This window comes from Poecilia reticulata, chromosome 9 (assembly GCF_904066995.2).
Source record: "Poecilia reticulata chromosome 9, P_reticulata-male-v2, whole genome shotgun sequence".
Classification (NCBI taxonomy): Eukaryota; Metazoa; Chordata; class Actinopteri; order Cyprinodontiformes; family Poeciliidae; genus Poecilia; species Poecilia reticulata.
The window spans coordinates 27,634,478-27,654,845 of NC_088838.1; the positions used below are offsets into that span (position 1 = coordinate 27,634,478).

General features: G+C 39.0%; 1 protein-coding gene across 6 annotated transcripts; it reads right to left on the reverse strand.

Moving 5' to 3' along the window:
• Positions 1 to 848: 848 nt before the first annotated feature.
• LOC103469930 (long-chain-fatty-acid--CoA ligase ACSBG2-like) lies at positions 849 to 19,517 on the reverse strand. Of its 6 annotated transcripts, none has more exons than XM_008418007.2 (15): positions 17,585 to 17,691; positions 14,944 to 15,047; positions 11,901 to 12,055; positions 9,870 to 10,153; positions 7,879 to 7,967; positions 6,838 to 6,958; positions 6,646 to 6,726; positions 6,299 to 6,448; positions 5,393 to 5,560; positions 5,125 to 5,306; positions 3,840 to 4,070; positions 3,205 to 3,422; positions 1,816 to 1,955; positions 1,490 to 1,733; positions 849 to 970 (listed from the first exon to the last, which is right to left on the reverse strand). In XM_008418007.2, the coding sequence occupies exons 3-15, from the start codon at positions 12,013 to 12,015 to the stop codon at positions 894 to 896; spliced, it is 2,100 nt and encodes a 699-aa protein (XP_008416229.1). In that variant the 5' UTR covers positions 12,016 to 12,055; positions 14,944 to 15,047; positions 17,585 to 17,691; the 3' UTR covers positions 849 to 893. The 6 variants fall into 6 exon arrangements, with proteins under 6 accessions (XP_008416229.1, XP_081466953.1, XP_008416231.1 ...); XM_081610827.1 differs by having other exon boundaries at positions 17,562 to 17,664; XM_008418009.2 differs by lacking the exons at positions 14,944 to 15,047; positions 17,585 to 17,691 and adding an exon at positions 19,429 to 19,517.
• Positions 19,518 to 20,368: the final 851 nt, after the last annotated feature.

A 20,368-nucleotide genomic window follows, 5' to 3' on the forward strand; every position in this document is an offset into this window, starting at 1 on the left:
TTAAATGTATTTTAGGTTGCCAAGATAAATATGTATAATTAGAAAAAAAAGGTAAATGTCACAAAGAATTATTTTGTTTAGTTGCCGCAACATTATTTTTCGTCCTTATGAATTAGTCAGAAGATAAAAGTTGCATGATGAGCTGCAGTAACAACGCAGAAAAAATGTGAAATAATAAAATGCTGAAATTATATATGATTTTACTAAATGTCAATTTTAAATCATTTCAATGTATTTATCTATTTAAATGCAATATTACATTGTGATATGATTGGCTCTTCATATTCTTGCACCAAGGTGCAAACTGAAATAAAATATATAACAAAAAAAAAAAACGTGTTGTTGCTAGGTCTGTTTGATTTGCTCCAAATCACTCTCTTTTATTGACAATTTACAGAAAATATATCACAGAATAAATATATATTTTCAGTAGAGTGAAACTGTACACACTCATGTTCGATTTACAATTAGCAGTTGGGGTTATTGGATGAACACAAACCGTTAGGTTCATTTTTTAAACAATATATTCACATTATAAAACATGTTGACCTTCTGTTTGCCCAGATGGAGAATTTTACACGATGCTGAAACAGGAGGTCAGATTTTAAACAGCTGCTGTAAGACGAGAGTAAAAACCTTAAAAAGTCAAAGTGGATCAGTCCTTAGATAACATTCATTAAACACGATAAAAATGTAAAAAGCTTACATTCCTAGAAGCTAGGTGACGGCAGCCTCAGTTGCATGTGTTAAGGTGCGGCAAGGCCCGGCTCCGCTTTGAGGCAGAGAACCTCGAACAGCATAAATATGATACAACAGACAGAGATTCACAGAGGCGTAGGCAACAGAGGTCTGCTCTCAGTCTTTTACTTCTCCAGGAACCACAGCTGGACAGTTCAGCGAGAGTACAATTTGTTAATTTGGCTCTGGTACATTTTTGCCACAACGGGCCGTCTCAGTTTCAGGGTGGGTCCTGCACACAAACAAGAGAAGAGAAGAGAAAAGAAAAGAAAAGAATGGTTGATTGAACAACAGCAACTCAGTTTCGGTTTGGGGAGTAACTTCGAGAAGCAAACCATAAAATCCTCAGAGATGAAATCTGACCTGCAGTTAATCCATTAATGATAAATTAAAATGAGCTCCATCATTTCCATTCTGATGATTAATATTGTTTTATTTACACAGAACTTATGGATTTGGGTGTGTTTGTTTTTTTTATTTCAGTTTTATTTATCGATTCCTGAATATCTAAAATGTCTTCCAGTTTAAGCTGGAACTGGAACTTGAAGAAGCAAACTTGCATTATTCTAACATTATCAATATATTACAAGAAAATTGTCTCAAAACGAGGATATTATCGTTTATATCAGTAGTTTCTGAAACAATTTGTCGTCCAGTAAAATTTGTTAATGATTTTAACTGCGATAAAAGTTAAACATTTTATATTTTCTCAAAAACAAAAGAAAATAAAAAACCAAAAGTATTTTCTGACCCAATTCTCCTCCGTTGACGGAGAAATCTTTCTCCAGTAAGATCCACTTCTGGATCTTCTGAGCGTTGGACGTGGATGTTTTGTTGAATCGGTTGATGCCGTCCTGAATGGCTTTGTACAGCGCCGGCTCCTTACTCTCTATGATCTCTGACACCTTGGTGGCCCTGACGTTGAGCTGCTGACAGATGTCCACCGCCACGGGGCTCAGCATGTCGGTGGGGTTGCCCTCGTCGTCCATTACGCACTGCGGACGCAACAACATCGGTCACACCTGTTCACTGATGCGGTGGCTTTGTGGAGGTTAGCAGAGGCGACCAGTTTGTTACTTTGAGCGTGAGCAGCATGGAGAGGAACTTCTGCTTGTCTCCGATCACCATGGCGTTGCTGATGATGGGAAGCTCGTACTTCACGGCGTCCTCGATGGGCACGGGGGGGATGTTCTCGCCACCGGCGGTGATGATGATCTCTGCAGAAAGAAAAAAAGACGTTCTGCTTTATGACTTACTGATTTCTAGTCATACTTCAAGTTTCTGACAAAACATTAAACTTTCTGTATAAACTCTTTTCAGCAAATTATCCTTAAACAGATAATGATGGAAGAAATGTCCAAATGTTTGAAGAAATATTTCCCAAAATGTTGTGGCAACCAAGATTTTACTTTTAGAGAATAAAAAATTCTGAGAAAAAAAACTGAATTAATTATTCTGGTTTAGCAAGAGAAACACAGAAAGTATCAGAAATGCTAAATCATGGTTTCAGCAGTTATGTTTTCTTTTGTTCTTCAAATCCAAATAATTAAATGCAAATACCGGTAATTAACATTAACCCAGATTTTTATTACTAGAGCTCTGGATTCAGTTAAAGATGCAGATTTTTCATTAAAAACATAAAACAACAAAATATTAACGGAGACAAAAAAGATTAACTAAATATTGAGTTAAAAGAGGAAAACAAAGGTATCAATATAATGCTGCATCTAATGTTATGGAAATAACATCAAAATGAAAGAAAAATAAATACATGGAAACTAAAATTTCATTCAAAGAGATAAATATGAAAAATAACATTTACAAAATATATAAAAATAGTGAATACAGTTATATAAAAATAAAGACCAAACATAAAGTGGAATGCTCAAAATAGTGTAGGATAAAAGTAAAGTCTTATTTACTGCGAGCTGAAACCAAAGAACAGAAAAGATCTCTGCTGAGTTCTCAGGTAACAATTTAGGTTATTCACATATTAAATGGATGTAACTTTAACCTAAGAGGTAATAAATGTTTCCTATTGTTTGTGATTTTGCGTCTCATTCATTCAACAGTCCTGATCTGTTTGTGCTGAGAGGCTGAACCGGATTAAGATCTAAATGTGAATGAAAGATCGTATCAGATAACAGCAGCTTTTTAAGTTTGATGTGTAAAATTACCTTTCTGTACCGAAAGTACTTTTTAAATAAAGGCTTGTGTTGTCTGGTCCCTTAAATAGATTAAACAGATTCAATGGATCTACAGATTTATAGACCCCAGTAAATTCAGTTTGTGAGTTTATTATTGTAAACGCACAACAACAAACTTTACTGATGTAAAACCTTCTAGTAGATCTTTGGAAGGGTTTCATATAATAAACAGAATAAAATAAACTTTTACACATCACTGCTTTAGGCCAAAACTGTCTTAAGGTTTTCGGTTTTGTTTCCAGGTTGAGAACAACGTTACCTTTTATTCTGCCTGTGATGTACAGGAAGTTGTCCTCGTCGTGTTTGCCCAAGTCTCCAGAGTGCAGCCAGCCCTGCTCGTCCAGCGCCTCGGCCGTTTTGTCCGGCATGTTCAGGTAGCCCATGAAGACGTGCCGGCCCCAGTAGCAGATTTCTCCGTTCCCGTCCGCGTCCGGCTTATCCAGCTTCGTTTTGCAGCCCGCCATCACCTTCCCAACGCTGCAGAGGCAAACCACAGAGATGAGCTCAGTGCGTTCATGTCCTGGTTTGTGAGTCGTTATGGTGATGGTTTGGTTTTCTTTAACTTCTCTTCAGCAGAAACAGAGACTAGGACTTGGACAAGAAAATCCAGAAATTAATCTGACTGGCCTTTATTCTACTTTCTTAAACCAAACATAATCTTATTTACATTTTATTTATTCTTTTTCACTTACAGGAAGAATTTGGGTTGTTGCAATAAGGAACAGGATAATCATATGTGTGTGGCTCCAATTCTTGTTTTTATTTTTTAAAGAACCTGATCAAATGCATCTTTAGAGAAGCCAAACAGACATAACACGCTTTAACTTTGCAAATGTATGCAAACACTAAATGTTTCACTCAAAGCAATAAGTCCCATAATGCATTGCTGCTGACCTTCCAATGCGATACTCGTGGATGGAGACGGCGTGTGGGCCGGAGCTCTCACTCATGCCGTACAGCTCCTTCACCGGGATGCTCAGGCTCATGAAGTAGTCCAGAGTTTCTTTGGTCATGGGAGCGGCTCCACTGCAGCACAGCCTGCAGCGGTCCAAACCCAGCTCGTACCGGACCCTCTTAAACACCAGATTGTTGGCCAGCATGAAGCCCCACGGCACCTCGTTCTCCCTGCAGCCAAGCAGACGCAGAGCGCTCCAATGAGCCGCCGTGCTCAGATCTACTCATGTTTGAAACTTTAGATTAAGGAATGAACCTGGGTAACTTTATAAATATGTGACTTTTCTATGAACTAAATCAATTTAAGCTCAAACCTCCTGCCTCATGTAGAGCATCTCATGGTTGGTGTTTTTATTGTGTTATTTTATTTTAAATGGTTACAAACTCAAGATAAAACACATCATAACAATCCTTGCACATATCTGTCTGATGACCTCACAAAAGGAACAAAGCAACAGATATGAGTGATTTTCAATGTATAAATATGTTTTTACCTCTTTATTTGCGTTTTTAATCAGATTTCTGCTCTAAAAGTTGTTTAGTTTATTTCTGGTCGGCTGTAGCAACACCTGGATCTGTTTTTTCAAACACAGCAGGAAAATCTTGGCGACAAAAAGACACTCGAAGGTTGTTTAGAAGAAGATCACAATACTTTAAATTGAACTCAAATGTTTTGAAATCTGTCAAAAGTTCCCCATCTGCCACATGTTTCCTTAAGGCTGGTGGTTAGCTCCAGTGTTGGATCTCTGGTGAAGTCATTAATGAAAATACACAGTACAGAATCACCTTTTTGTTTTCTTTGGAAAGGATTGAAAAGAAAAACAACAAGATACCCTGAGTAAATATAAACTGCAGGTTTCAAACGTTCATCTGATTTATTAAAGGAAATAAGTGATCTAAACGACCGGCCCAATGTGAACAAGTATTTCCTCCCTTCTGTTCTACGTAGCGACAATCAGCCTGTTTTAAACTTTCACTGTTTTTTTTCTCTCCATATAATAAGAAATTAAAGCTCAATCTGAAAACTGCACAGGCCTGATAGTGAAATTAGTTTGATGATCTGAAACATTAAATGTTTAAAAATCAAAACCAGAAGAAATCTGTGAAGGGTAGATAGTTTTTCCCAGGACTCTGTGACTGTTGGTTCAGAGACAAACACAGCCTACGATACTACCTTTACATAAAAACTGTGTTTCTCTTCAAACTGTGCTTGAAGCCGACTCACCCGTTCATGACGCTGTAGCTGTACTGCAGGCCGATGGCCTTGGCCCAGTCCGCCACCCTCTTCCTCAGGGCAGAGCTCTTGGCGCCCACAGCTTTCATGCTCTCCTGGATCTTCTCCCAAACCCGAGGAACGCCCAAGAAGCCGGTCGGACGAGCCTCTTTCAGCGTGTTCACCAAAGATCCCTGAAAACAGGAACAACAACGGTTGACAATATTAACATTCAGAACCAGCGTTGGTGCTAACAAACCGATGCTAGCTCAAACGATACCTTCAGGGCGTCCGGCTCTGCAAAATGGGCGGTGGCTATGAGACTCATGGAGCACCAAATGTCCATCATCTGTGCTGCAATGTGGCTGAGCGGCAGGTAACTGACCAGCACTTCCTCGCAGGAGTGTAGGTTAATCATCTTGGACACGGCGTGGGCCGTCCATGTGATCTGACCGCGGAAAAGACAAGGCAGCCGTGAAGTTTGATCAGAAAAACAGGAGAAAACTGAGCAGGAAAAGGAAACTACAGTCTGTCTTTTTGGTGGCGTTCAACTGATGCAATCTTTAGATTCATCACATCTACCCCTTATGTCCTGTACAGAAGTTATAAATATCAAATATGTTTGATCAGAGAACCTTTGGTATTTTCCTGCTTGATTCTGAAATAATCTAGAGTTGAATATTTCGCTCTTCTTCCTTCATCCATTGCAGTGTAAACCTGAACACTCAAACTTTAGGTTGAGCTTAACTTGTTTTTGGTTCAGCTCAGGGGCTGAAAAAAAAAAAACACTATTTAAAAATGTCCGTCCTGCTGATTTCAGGTTTGATCAACACATATAGAAGAAAAAAGTAAAAAAGTGAATCAGAGTCCAGCCAACTAACCAACTGATTCCAGTTTCCTGTAAACCAATTGGTGTGTTTGCTGTCAAGCACGGCAATGTGGGAGTGATGATGAGGGCTTGTTCTGACAACACAACACATGGCCCCTGGGCTCTGCGACACATGTAACTGCTGACTGATCCCATGAAGCTGGTAGTTGCTAATAAAACTACTAACCCACCAGTGTCTTTGCGATTATCGTCAAATAAAACAAATTTTCTTTCTTCACTAAACTGATCGAATGAGAATAAATCAGACCTGAACCGAACTTTTTTGTCCTTTGCGGTGCCGTTGAAGAGCAGACTCACATTGTCGTGGCTCAGCATGACGCCTTTGGGATTTCCGGTGGTGCCGGAGGTGTAGATGAGCGTGCAGCACTCGTTGGCCCGCAGACTGTCGATCACAGCGTTCAGCTGCTTGTTGGGAATGTTCTCTCCAAGTTTCATAAACTGGTCCCACTGCAGAAATGAAAGGGTTTAAATAAAACTGGGACAAACAAAGGCTACAGCTGTGTTGTTGTTTATTATGATCAGTCACCCTGAAAGGCAATTCATTCTCCAATAAAAAGCCGATGTTGTCATAGAAAATGTTACCAGACGTCCTAAAGTCCATGTGATGTTTCTAATTGATCACTGAGTTTGATTGGTCAACATACTGTGTAGAGGAACTCTGCTTTCTGCTCCAGTTCGCCTTCATACTGGACGATAGCTTTCAGATGAGGCAACTGACTTTTAATCTGCAGGAAGAGACAAACAGAGGCACGAGAGGTTTAGTAGTTACTCATAAATCTGCCAGAGCTCTGAAAATAGCACACAAAGGGTTTAGATGCTGAGCTGAGCCATCTGACCTTCAGGATCTTTTCCAGCTGCTGCTGGTTCTCCACTACCAGAATGTTTGCCTCACAGTTAGAGGCTACGTAATGACAGGCCTCCGCAGAGTTGGTCGTGTAAATACCAACAGCCAGACCCCTGTGGCATAAAAACTCAATGAAACTAAACGGTAACCACTGTTAATCATTTCCTGCTTGTAAATAATCTTCTGTTGATGGCTAATTATCTTCCTTAAAAGCTTATTTATGTGTGTAAAATAAATGTTCCTCTTCGTGAAAATTAAGAGGATTAATTTATAGATAAATTTATAAACAAATAAATGTATTTGTTTATTTTTGACAAATAAATAAACAAACTTGGAGATCAAAAGTATGTCAGTGGAATAAAAGGTAAACCTGCAGACATGCGAGTTGTCTGAGTACCTGTCAGGTAACAAAGGGGGGAAACGTGCAGCTCTTTCTACTCCAGACAGAAACTAATTTTAGAAACAAGAAGCATTCAGAGAATCAAACTTTTAGCAAGAAGCTATTTGCTGACGTTTGAAGTTGGCTATAGGCAGCGGCTTTCCGTCATTAGCATGTTAACGTGTGCATTCACATGAAATCACATGATTTCATGTAAGGAGTATTTCAGTGTCCTAATAAAGCACAAATTAAGTCTGATGTCACTTCATTTCACAATATAATGTTAAAGTACTTGAGTTGTAAAACACGACACCAAATCACAAAGGATTGTGTATTTTTCAAGAAACATTAATCCCTAAAGTAATAAGAAACTAACCAAAGTGTTAATTTATAAACAGAGGTAAACTGACTTTTATGGCTGCAACATCCACACATTTTACTGTTTACTTAACTTCCAGTTTTTTGTGAGCTATTTTACATTTTCTAGAGGACAGAACCAAAGTTCCTATGAACTCATATTTCAGATTCTTGACAAACAGGTCAAACCAGTTCGAGGAAAGACAGAAACAGACGGTGTGACCTGAGAAAGCCTTAAAAACCTGGACGTTAAGATTTTGTATGGACGGTTGTCGAGGCGGTGATGTGTGATCTCACCCTGCTAAGATGCCGGCGACGTCCGAGATGAACCACTCGGGAGAGTTGAATCCCAGAATGCCGACTCCGTGGTAACGCTCCAACCCGAGCTGCAAAGGCAAAGAACAATGTATCGTAATAGCGCCGCCGCGGCGACGCCGTGCCTCCGCTACCTTTGGCCCACATCGGGTTTTCAGGGCTGTGAAACACGAGACGTAACCGAAGCCGCCGATTTCACACGCCCAAGTTTTGGTTTTCAGTGGGACATTGTCACACCACAGATCAGACACTAATTTCTAGATTACCCTTCAACTTGCTCAAATTCTCATGAAAATTAAAAAAATTGTTTTTATAATGGATATAATACATAATACAAAGGCAGAAATAAAGAATCATCTTGAGATCATCTTGATGTGACTTCTTCATATTTTGCATAATTTAAACTGTGAATATTCACTTTGAAGTAATAATGTTTACTTATTACTGATGAAGAGAGACGTAATTCTCAAATAGTTTTTAGACATTGATTAAGTCTCTTAATTGGGATTCATATTTGGAAAAGACATGTTGATTTTTTTTACCTTAAACTTAGCATAATATAAGCTAAGTCTGTGCCTATGGGGTTCCAAATGTGCCAAAAATATTGTGTTCATATGTGCAGGCAACATGTAAATGGTCATTTGGGTAAATCTCTGTGGCTGCCAACAGTCCTGCAGTGAAGAAAACTAATTTGGTTGCTAAGTTTCCACATAAATGGACAAAACAATTAATATCCTGAGTTCTACAAGACAGAAACAGACATCACATGAGGAAACAGTCCAACACTATGGTTTAACAGCTCATCGGGAAAACATAAAATTACAGAAGGTGTAACAGTATTTTTAAAAGACAACATTGTAGTCAAGTGTACATACAGTGCCCTGGAAAAGTAATTAAGCCTTGTGCAAGGTTTTCTTTTTTCGTTTTTTTACAAATGACATTCTGAAAAAACGGGGTGTGTATTTTATATTTTTTATCACCTTCCTTACTCTGATACCATAAATAAAATCCAGTGCAACCAACTCTCCTCAAATCTATCTATTTGTAGACGGAGCTCATCTGTTAGGAATTTAAGGAGATGCAGAAATTCACAGCTGCTGTTAGTCATGGACTCCACAGATTTTGTCTCTATAGAGGAATCTATTGCTGAAAGAAAGTCATAAAAAAGTTTCCCTTTTCCCATTCCCATGGTCAAACATGATGGTGGGAGTATCATATTGTGGAGATGCTTCATTCTAGAGAAAGGTGGCGACTTGTATTAGTTGGAATTATGAAAATAAATGCAGGCCTATCCCAGAAAAGTAAATATTAGAGGCTAAAACATAGTTGAGACAATAGCCGCTGATAAACATCCAGTGACACAATGGAATGGTTTAGAACACAGCAGTAGAATGGCTCAGTCAAAGTCCAGATTTAGATCTAATCTGAAGGTCTGTTTTAAGATATGGTATCTGATGTTCACATTCTCCATCCAATCTGATTGAGGCTGACTCATCAGGCGATATCTTGGTTTATTGGTCAAACCGAACCTCAGAAACCTCTGTTTATTTTGATCCTGCTGTCTCATTGAAGGGTTGTTCTTCTGGATTAATCAGAATTTATATTTTTCAGCTGAGACATATTTATAAGTATGACATAATTCCATGTCACGTCATCTTGACTATTGTTACAAGGGACTGGTTACAAAGTATACCACACAAATTTTAATTACTGACATCCAGTTATTATCTACTTGTTGTTACTCACATAAAATCCCAACTAAATGCATAAAAGTCTGTTTGCAACGTGGCAATGTCAGATTTTATGAGTAGGAGTAAATACTTTTGGCACAATTGGAACTCCATAGCTGTGCATGTGTGGAGGAATAAATGGCTATGCTGTGTATTGTGATCTGAAAACACATTAAACTGTTATTAATTTAGCGTTAAATCGGAAAACATTTTCCGAAGCACAGACTCTGAGAACGCACCAACCTTGAGGAAGCTCTTGGCCGCTGCACGACATTGTTCGTAGTACTGCCTCCAGGTCAGAGTCATCATCCGGCTACCTTTCCTGAAAACCAAAGCCGGGTGATCACCGTAGCTCTCCACCGCCTCCAGGAACATCTGATGAATGGTGATGGGAGTCTCCGAGCCCGGACCCGTGCTCTCCATCCTCAGCCTGACCGCCTGGTTTCTCTCGGAGGTAAACAGCCTCTCAGAGGGGGTCAACATGGTCGCCAATTCCGCCGACATCAAGGTAACCGACTTTTTCCGCTCTGCATTGGGACAACAGACGCAGATGCTTTTACCCGCCATTTGAAAACAAGACGAGGAGGCGAGCTCGAGGTTCAGGAGAAGACTAAGGTGAGTGAGAGGAGAGGAAACATCTCAGTAGTTGAGTCACGCCTGCTGTGCCAGCGTCGCGTTAGCCGGCGTAAGAGAGGACGCAGGTTGTTATCTGATCCTGAACAGGCGGCTGAGGAATGTACTGACACACCCACCCACCCACCAGGTTTGGTTTGAGGACGCAACATCAATCTGCTGCAGCTTCTTCTGATGAAGATTGAGACTCAATCTGTTATTTCTCATTGGATTTGGTTTCACTACCTGCAGTTTTTAAATAGAATCACAGTTTTGGGTTTGACAAGTTTGACTCCTGAGCATGATACCACTCAGGATAATCCTAGATGTGTTTAAAAATGATACTTTGGCTCACAGCATTTTTATACTTCAGTTCTTGTATATTTTTATATACAGTGTGTTATTTTTACTGTTTTAACTGGAAATTCATGTCTGTAATGAAACTAAAACTTATATTATACAGCTCCATAAAATGACTGAAATCTATCCAATCTAAGGGAAACTGACCTTAATTGCTTTTCTTGAAACTGTGTCTATGTTGATTCCAAGTGATCGAAATTGTCACAACCTTTGAACGTATCAAACAGGAAGATCTTTAAGACATTCCTCTCTGCTTTGTAATAAAATGAGATATTTAAAGAAGACAAAATGCTGTGGAAAATCACTGACAGAGTGATTATCTGTTTATCACTTTAATTGAACCAGAACTCATTTTCAAATGTGTCTGTAACTTTATATGATTTTTAAGACTGCTTAACCTTTTTGATATTTTTATTTGACAAATAAAGCAATAAAAAGCAACATCCTTGAAAATAAAAATAAACTCTTTAAAAGTAACGTATTCATGATTTCAATCCCATCACAATGTTTGTATTAATAATTTAAGAAAATGATTTTTACCTAAGATTCTTTCAGGTTTTTTTTTAGGTGTTTATTTACCTTTTGGGAGATACACAGTGTATTTCAGAAGCTGCAATAGCCATGAATGCAATGCTATTCAGAACATACATGTGAATCATGTGAAGTCACATGTGAAGTCACATCAACGGGTTTCTGCCATGATGCTTGTAGAATATTTGACCACTTTTCTCAGATCATTTAACTGTTTGGTTTCCTGGTACAGACCCAATCCTTCAGCATAATCAGCTAAGTTTCAGCATATGAAGTAACTGTCATGCATGGTTGTGGCAGCATCATGCTGATGGGCCTGGTGAATGGGATAGTGAATGTGATGGATAAGTTTAGAGTTTTGTGGCTTCACCTCAAGTTAACAGATGGACATTCCAGATATCCCAAACACACAACATGAATTATTTTGGCTTAATATGAGCCGTGGTTTTTAAAATACCAAAATACATCTATAATCTGTCCTTAAAATCCCAGCAAAAAAGCCTCCAGTGTAGCCGAGCTCTACCAATAATGTCAGCAGCTTCTGACTATGGGTGGATTAGAGAAAAGCTGATGTCTGCCCACTTCCTAATTTTCTTGAACTACTTGAAGTTGTTTGTTGTATAATCCTTCCCACCTTTAAAAGAAGAACAAGTCAAATGCGTCACTAGCAGACCAAAATAAAACTGACATTTGTTACCATGATGAGTGCATGTGAACGCCTGACTGGACCTGGGCTCAGTCTAAACGTGTCATTCAGAGTTCGATCGGTACCTTTAGGAGATTTTGTTGGATTGTTGTCCTGATCGAAGGTTCTTGGAAGTTTGGCAGGAGGATCGGTGCTCGTCTTTGATGCTGCAGGTGAAACATCAGTTTTTCCCTTTAGCATGACAGCTGCTGCAAGACTCTCCTTGACACTCTTCTAGTTGCTAAAAAGACAAAGTGTAAAATAAAATCAGCATTAAAACCCTTCAGATGCTTTTCATCGAGGACTCTCCAGCCAGATAAGGAGATTGATTATGAAACAGAACCGCTACGCTCATTTATAACACTCTGACATCCACTGAAGTCATTGCAACAGGTCAGCGCCCGTAGTTGCTGGAAAGCAAACGTAGCAGAAACACACGTGTTGTAACTCTGAATAACGTGCCAGGATGGGTTGCTTCATCTTCTTGCACTAATCACATTGTCAGTCTGCGACTGTGAGCAACTTTGACCCAAATTTAAAGAAAGTGAATTTCACAAACTAAACGATTTCAGTACACCGGCGTATTGGGGTCATTAGAGACAGGAAAAAAGAGGAGTAAATTAAATTTCCGCCAAAAAACTGATCTCAGAAATCTTCTAGAAAAAAACTTAGAAATTTCTGAGTTTGAAAATTTTTAACTTTGGATCTCAGAAATGTCCTTGTTTTTTCTAGATCATTTCTGAGATTGATCTTAAAATTTCTGAGTTTTTTTTTACAGGAATTTACTCCTCCATTTTTGTCTCTAAAGGCCCTAATTGCCACCATATTTCAGAGCATAACTTAAAATAAAAGAAACTAAACTGTAGATTTAAAAGTAAAGAAACTAAATCCCTCTGCTTAACAGTACAATCAATCCCAACAAGTAACAGAAACTTATTTTGCAAGCAAAACTTGACAAAGTTAGTGTCAAAGTAACAGATATGTTTCCTCAATATTGTAATAGAACCAGATTAAGATCTGTCCACTCAGCAAACCCTCACCCAGACTCTGGTTTTAAGATTGCCCATGTCAAGGATTTCTTTTTGGAGTCAAAGGTCATACGAATGACTAAAGTGAAGTTTTGCAACAACATCTTTGCTCCAAATTGTGCAAATTTATTTTTTAGTGCCTTTAGTATTCATGCCCCCAGGGGTTTTCAGACTTTGTCACATCACAACCACAAAGTTTAGTATATTTTGTTTTAATTTGATGTGACAGACCAACACAAAGTAGTCAAAGTGTGAAGTGGAAGGAAAGGGCTTTATGGATTGTTTTTGTTATGGAAAAAGATCAGTTTGCAGTTTGCCACAAGCTAGAGGACTTAGCAAACGTGGAAAATTGAGAGACCCTGCATATTGTCATTAATATACATTTATAAAACAAGGGAGTGATGGCATAATTTTGTGTAGAAGAAACTCACATGAAAGAACATTAAGACAGGGAAACTATAAATCAGGATATCCAGGTGAGATTAAAATAAATCTTTTTGGCATACATTCAAACCATCATGTGAGGAGGAAAAATGACAGCAGACCAGCCTGAATAAACCGTCAGCATCGTCACGGCGTGTGGTGCTGGGGGTCCCTTTCTTCAACAGGAAAATGAAAGCTGACGCTAAAGAACGAGCAATCATAGATGAAAACGTGGTAGAAGCTGCAGCAGAGTTGAGATTGGAGCGGTGGTTCGCCTACCAACACAGCAACGACCCAAAACATACAACCAGAACTACAACGGAGTGGCATGGGTTACAACGGTCCAATTAAAGTCCAGTTCACAACCAGTCATGTACAGAAACTTAACAAGTAGATTTCCTCACCAAATGCAAGTTCAACATGAGAGATTGCTGCAAAGTTAGCTCGATGCTATAAATCTGCTGCCACCACCTGCTGATTCAGGAGTGATTGCTGCAAGTCCAGTCACTCAACAAAACAATCAGCTGCATTTCATTAGCCAGAAAACATTTTACCAACTGTCAATAAAGTAAAATCACCTGCATTGTTTTATATCTAGGATCAAATTGGAAAGCATGTAATATTAACATTATTAGATTGAGAAAACTGGATGTTTGTCTTGTAAGAGTGCATTGAGATTAGGGCTGTGTAATAATATCGATTTTGCGATATATATTGATATTTTCTTTCCTAGAAAAAAAATCGATATTCATCCGCAAGTATTGTAACATCCAACTGTCACTTTGCTCACTCACTGCTTGCTTCGCCGGAAGAGTGATTAATTAGGTCATCAGGCTTAGAGTGATTCCTTCAGATGTTAAGTGTCATGGTTAAAAAGGTATCAAACTATTCAGAGCAGGGTACTTGGTGCACTTTATTTACTTTACAAATGCATGTAAGCTACAGTTTGTACTGTTTCAATTTTTAAAAAAACATGTTTTCTCACCACTTCTTTGATTCATTTTGTCCAGCTGTCGACTTTAAGTCTGTGTCAATGTCCAACAAGAGCCAGGTATTGTGTAGTTGGTGCTTTTCATAAGTTTTCAGTTAAATTAATTCAATCCAACTCTATAACAGTCACAAAATGTCATCAAAATCACTCTGTCCATCTAAAATCTTTCAGAAAATCGCGAAAGTGTATTGAATTGTATCGTTTGCCGAATATCGCTATATATTGCATCGTGAGCAGATTATCATGTATCATATCGTGAGATTATTGTATCACTACAGCCCTAATTGAGATGCCCATTGTTGTAAATCTACATAAATAAACCAAAACTCAACTGAAACCTAAAGCAAACTATATAATCTTCTAACCACCTCACAGATATACTCTACTTTATGTGTGTTGTGATACATACATTTCTAATAAACGCATTAAATGTTAGTGGAATGGTGCAAATGTTCCAAAAGTATAAATATTTTTGCTACGCATTGTAGTTGTCCTGTCAAGTGGAAAAGAAGTCTTTTAAAGGAGTGCGCTATAAACATTACACCCAAGAAACACAAAGAAAACACGACAATTCACAGGTGTACATATTATGGATAAACTAACTAAAGTAAAAGCTGGTATTTTTTCCCTTATAACTGCACAAGAAAGCATTAAATTGACCGAATAGCTTTGCAGGTGACGTCTTACCTTCAATGCTCTCACAGCTGAGTGGCATCAATCTCTCAGAGGCACTCAAGTGTAGGACCGACCTCATCAAACTTTTCCCTACACAGGTAGTCTACTGTTCCTCACTGGGCAAGAAAGCACAGTTTGGGCAACTTCAACAAGACGATCAAAGTAGATTCTCCTGCCTCATCCAAGAGCTGAAGAAACTCGCATAATCCGACTAGAAACTGCTCGCCAAGGCCAGAATAATCAGTTAAAGATCCACAGACAAAAGTGGATCAAAGGTTGTGGTCTCGACAAGGTGAAGACAACCTAATACCTGCAACACGCAGCAGCCTGCAGCTACAGAAACCTGTTGTGTTTGCATTAATTACAGAGGCTGACGACTGCTGGCTCTGCTTGGCAGGGACAAACATTCAGCAGGAGGGACATTTATGAAAACCATAAGCCAAAAACGAAGTAGGTGTGGGGTGTTGTTAAGATACTTATCAGCTGAAATTGGTTTATGAAGACAGTTTTCATCAGAAATGCACAATGAAGCATGTTAGAGAGCAAAAGTTAACATTATACAAGAGAGCAAAAGATAACGTTATACAAGTTCTGTCACAATAGGAGAAAAGATAAGACTTTGACTCATAAGTGCTATTCAAAAGTTGAAACGCGCAATAATGCCTTTGTTTACTAGATGAACATATTTAAGAGGCAAATGTCTGAAATGTTATAAAAGCAAGAAAAAAAAGCCGGATTTTTCAAAAACAGCTAGCAGTGATTTTTTTTTTTAACTAGAAGCACTTAAAATTTGCATAAAAATACTGCCCATACTTCCTCCTTTTCCTCAGTCCTGCGTATTTTTTGGCCATGCTGCAGGTGCTGAGCACTGTTTTATCGGTAAGTATTGGGGAAAGTTTAACAGTCTTTCTGCTGTGACACATAGTTACTCCCCACACTGAGATCACACCACCCAGTCACACCACAGCCATCCTGACCCAGAGTCCCTTCTGCTTGTAACTGGTGAATGATTAGTTAGGGGCTTGATCTGTGGCAAAAACCCAAACAGGAAGTCTGAAACTAAAGAAAAACATTTGAAGTGTGCTTCAGCTCATGGATGTTATATTATTGTTTACAATCAAGTATGATAAGGGAAAATTCCAGCCATTCCAGAAGATATCCGTGGATTTATTACTGCGCTGACAATGCTGTGGTTTATGAATAACTATTTAAAAAAAGAAGTCTGCTTGCTATACTGAAGAAAGAGCATGCTTATTTTGAGAAGTTACCATTCTGGAAAATGGCTTCCAATGTTGGCTCTAACACCCAGGTTCCTGCTGTCAAAGTTCTATTGTGCAATTTGTTCTGGTCTTGATATTTCTATTTTTAATCTCCTTTGAGTATTTGTAGCTTGGCACATTGCCATTCAGCCGACTGCTCACTTTGTTGTGATTGACTTCTTTGAGGCCTCTTTATGGTTGTTGATTATCTGTGTAATCCCAAGGTATCTACAGATTATCCTGATAACCTGCAGTTTTGCCTTTCCTCACCTTTCTTCAACTCCAAATCAAATGACACTAAAAATAAATAAAAAGTAAATAGGGCAGGAAACCCTATTCTAAGATGCCTATATCAACATGCTAGTGTCTTAAAATATTTAGAAAACTATATCACTCATAAAAACAGTCATTAAACCAGGAAGTTGCTAAAAAGGTACACAAACCAACCATGCTTTAAGCTGCCACATAATGGTGCGCTCTCTCTAATGGTAACAGGCAATGTATTCCAGCACCTAAATCGTTTAATTGATAAAATAATCTGCAAAAACAAAAATTTTCTAAACTGAATCTCACAGTTCAACCTGGAGGTCGACCTAGCCCTATTTATGCCATTTTCCTTTAAAAACAATCCTCCAGGGATCATTATAGACTTATATTAGTAATAGAATTACTAATAAGCAGCATAAAAATAATTAATTGTAGTACCTAATAATAATTTTGTCTAATTTATTATTATTTCTGCCCATATGAACGTTACATTAAACGTGTATACTTCAGCATTTTTAGCAATAAAGTTTCAGAAAATAAAACAAAACCCTTGAGCTCTATAAAGATTAAACATGAAAATACTGTTTTAACATTGAAATAAAGTAGTAATGCACACCAAATAGCTTTTGGCCAACCGCTAATAGACTCAAGAAGAAGAAAAATGGCGCAAGATCCTCAACAACAAAGTATTCACGAAAAAGCTCAATAACCTGATCAAACTTTCTATTATCCAGTGTAGGAACACTCGATTATAAAACTTTACACGGTGCGCACATCTCTCCAACGTTTTGCTAACTCTCGCAGGGGATCTAATCGATTAGCATGGTGTCCCAAATAGCTATTGGATCGGGGGAAAAACAATAATTATAATGCGTTGATGAATCGTTATATTTACCCAGCCCTTAATGCTAAACTCAAAACGTTTTTGTAACGGAAATACAACAGAAGGAAAAATATATTTCTAGCTAACACGCTCATCTAATGCCATATTGACAACGTTTCTCTAACTGAAGTATAACAGAAATAAGCTAACAGGTTCATTTTAATGCTACCCTCAAATAAACAGCTCTACATTTTATCTACCAGAAAAACAACAACACCTGCCTGAGTCTTCCAAACGCACTTACAAATATGAAGGTTTTCCAGGGTACAATGATTATAAATTACGTTCAGAGTGGTAAGAGCCGTTTACTTTCTCCTAACTGCCCAAATTCTTGTTGTCAAGGTTACCGGAGAAAAGTACAGTAAAGATGGTTTGCTTCCAAAAGCGCTCACTCTGTCATGTTTCCTCGAATACAAGGTCGTAAATTTCAAACCATGTTTTTAGTCATTCTTAGCGTGAATTAATAGTTATTAAATTCGCAAACTTTGAACTTATTTTTCGACTTTTAAAATAACTTATTTCCACTATTCAGTCAAATATTATTTGACCAAATGGCAACACAATTCTCGCTTGAGAAAAAAAAAACCTGAACGCTGTATGCGCTGGGTTTTTACCTTAGAATGGCCAACTCTGTTATTCCTATGTCAATTTGATACAGTAGGGGCTTCCATACTTCCCATATCTGTCTCCTCTGTCACTTTTATCAGCAGTTAAAACTGTTTAATCCGTTAACATGTGGTAACCTGTTTTTCAGAGCCGCCTTTACACGCAACATGAGCGCTACGACGCTCGCGCTGGGTTTACACCTGTGCGCCGTGAAGGAGACCTGCTGCTGCTGCGCAGAGCTGCACAGGTGTGTGTTAGAATCATGGCAGCAAACCAGCAAAATGCAAAGAACTTTACACAGTTTTTCCCCCAAACTAACAGATTGTTGAGTAAAGCTGTTGGATGCAGGTAAAGTTAGCTAAAAGATGACTAGCTAATATCAATACATCACCTTAAGCTTAACAAGTAGCCTGGAGGCTACCAATGTTGTTGTCTATGTTCAGCTACATACATTCATTTTGCCCCCCAAAAAAGTCGATTCCTCCCCCCCTTGCTAGACAGCTATTTGTAATCCATAGGGGGGCCCAGAAAATGTTTGGGGGGAGACCCAGGAGAAAAAGTTTGGGAACCACTGCTGTAGTAGATTTTGCATGCTTGATGTATAAAAAGAAAGACATCTGGTTTTCAGTTTGTTTTGGGCTTTATTGAATAAATAAATGTTTAGTAATAAAAATAGAGTCACTTAGTTTATAAAATGTTTGCTATATTTAGTCATGTTTAAGAAAGAATAAAAACTGATTTGGGTGCAGAAATGTAGACTTTTCAATAAAAGTCTCTGAATAAACGTTGTTTTACCTTTTGTTATAAAAACACGAATACTTTGTGTTGTAGTTTACACTTTCCTGTGTAAGAAAATTATGTTGGTAACAATTTTTATCCTGATTACAAATTAAAAGAATCTATCAGAATCTCTGGGACAAATTTGCGTCATTTTTGAATTGCAGTTGGGGGCCACAAAAAATCAGTCCAATGGCTACAAATGGCCCCCGGGCCGCACTTTGGACACCCCAGGCTTACTGGGTGGATGTGTTCACTCTTTGTTCCCGTTTCACTTCTGTTTACTGGTGGTGGGTCTGTTGAGTGCTGGTTATTTGTACTCAAACATTTGTGTTCTATCTTGTTCACTGTCGGGTTTTTTCCCCAGGGAGGTGCCCTGCATTGTGTTGAGAGTTTGGGAAGAGAAACTGAATGTTGTTGAATATGTAAGATAAATATATGTTCTCCGCTTTGGATCTCTGCCTCTGCTGCAGCTGGAGCTGCTGCTTTTTGGCACTGGAGGACATGTAGATGAACATCAATTTCAGCTTTCTGTTTCATCATTTCGGGTTATTTTTCGGCGGGAAAAGCAAATACTCTCATTTTAATGCAACACTCAAACATCATGTACACCACTCTCCATATTTTGTGACACGTCTGTCTTCCAAACACACAAATACTTACAAAGACGAAAGTTTTCCAAGGCACAAGCCGTATATAAATTACCTTCAGAGTGATCAAGAGCCGTTTACTTTCTCCTAACTACCTAAATCCTTGTTGACAAAGTAACCACGGAGAAATGCGTCAAAGACAGTTTGCTCTTAAGAGCGCTCACTCGATCGTATTTCTACAAATACAATATGACAAAGATCCTTTGTAATACACTGATAAAATGTCAAACCCCAGCGATGTTTAACAATTCTTAGCACGAATGTAGTCATAAAATTAGATGTGTCAAAAGTACTCACATTCTCTACTTAAGTAGAAATACAGATACTTGTATGAAAATATATTCTAATAAAAGTAAAAGTAGACCCCTTATGATGGAGACGAACTTTGGACTTGGTCTTCCCTCGCCCGGACGAGGTCACCAGTCTACTTGAGAGGGGCTGTACGTACTTCCATTCTGGAGTTGCCCACGGTGAGAGGCGCCGGGCAGGAGTGGGCATACTTGTTGCCCCCCATCTTGGCGCCTGTACGTTGGAGTTTACCCCGGTGAACGAGAGGGTAGCCTCCCTCCGCCTACGGGTGGGGGGATGGGTTCTGACTGTTGTATGTGCTTAGGGGCCGAACAGCAGTTCAGGTTACCCACCCCTCAGAGTAGAGCCGCTGCTCCTCCACGTCGAGAGGAGCCAGTTGAGGTGGCTCGGGCATCTGGTCAGGATGCCTCCTGGACGCCTCCCTGGTGAGGTGTTCCAGGCACGTCCCACCGGGAGGAGGCCTCGGGGAAGACCCAGGACACACTGGAGGGACTATGTCTCTCGGCTGGCCTGGGAACGCCTTGGGGTTCCTCCAGAGGAGCTGGAAGAAGTGGCTGGGGAGAGGGAAATCTGGACCTCCCTTCTGAAGCTGCAGCCCCCGCGACCCGACCCCGGATAAGCGGCAGAAAATTAATGGATGGATGGAAGAAAAGTAAATGTACAGTTTCAGCTGTTTCACTCAAGTA

Coding starts and splice junctions, on each gene's coding strand:
- LOC103469930 (XM_008418009.2), bottom strand. CDS start 12,015: ATGCTAAAGGGAAAAACTGATGTTTCACCTGCAGCATCAAAGACGAGC. Junction 4,071..5,124: donor AGCTACAGCGTCATGAACGG/GTGAGTCGGCTT, acceptor GCTTGGCTGCAG/GGAGAACGAGGTGCCGTGGG. Junction 1,734..1,815: donor CCATGCTGCTCACGCTCAAA/GTAACAAACTGG, acceptor TTGCGTCCGCAG/TGCGTAATGGACGACGAGGG.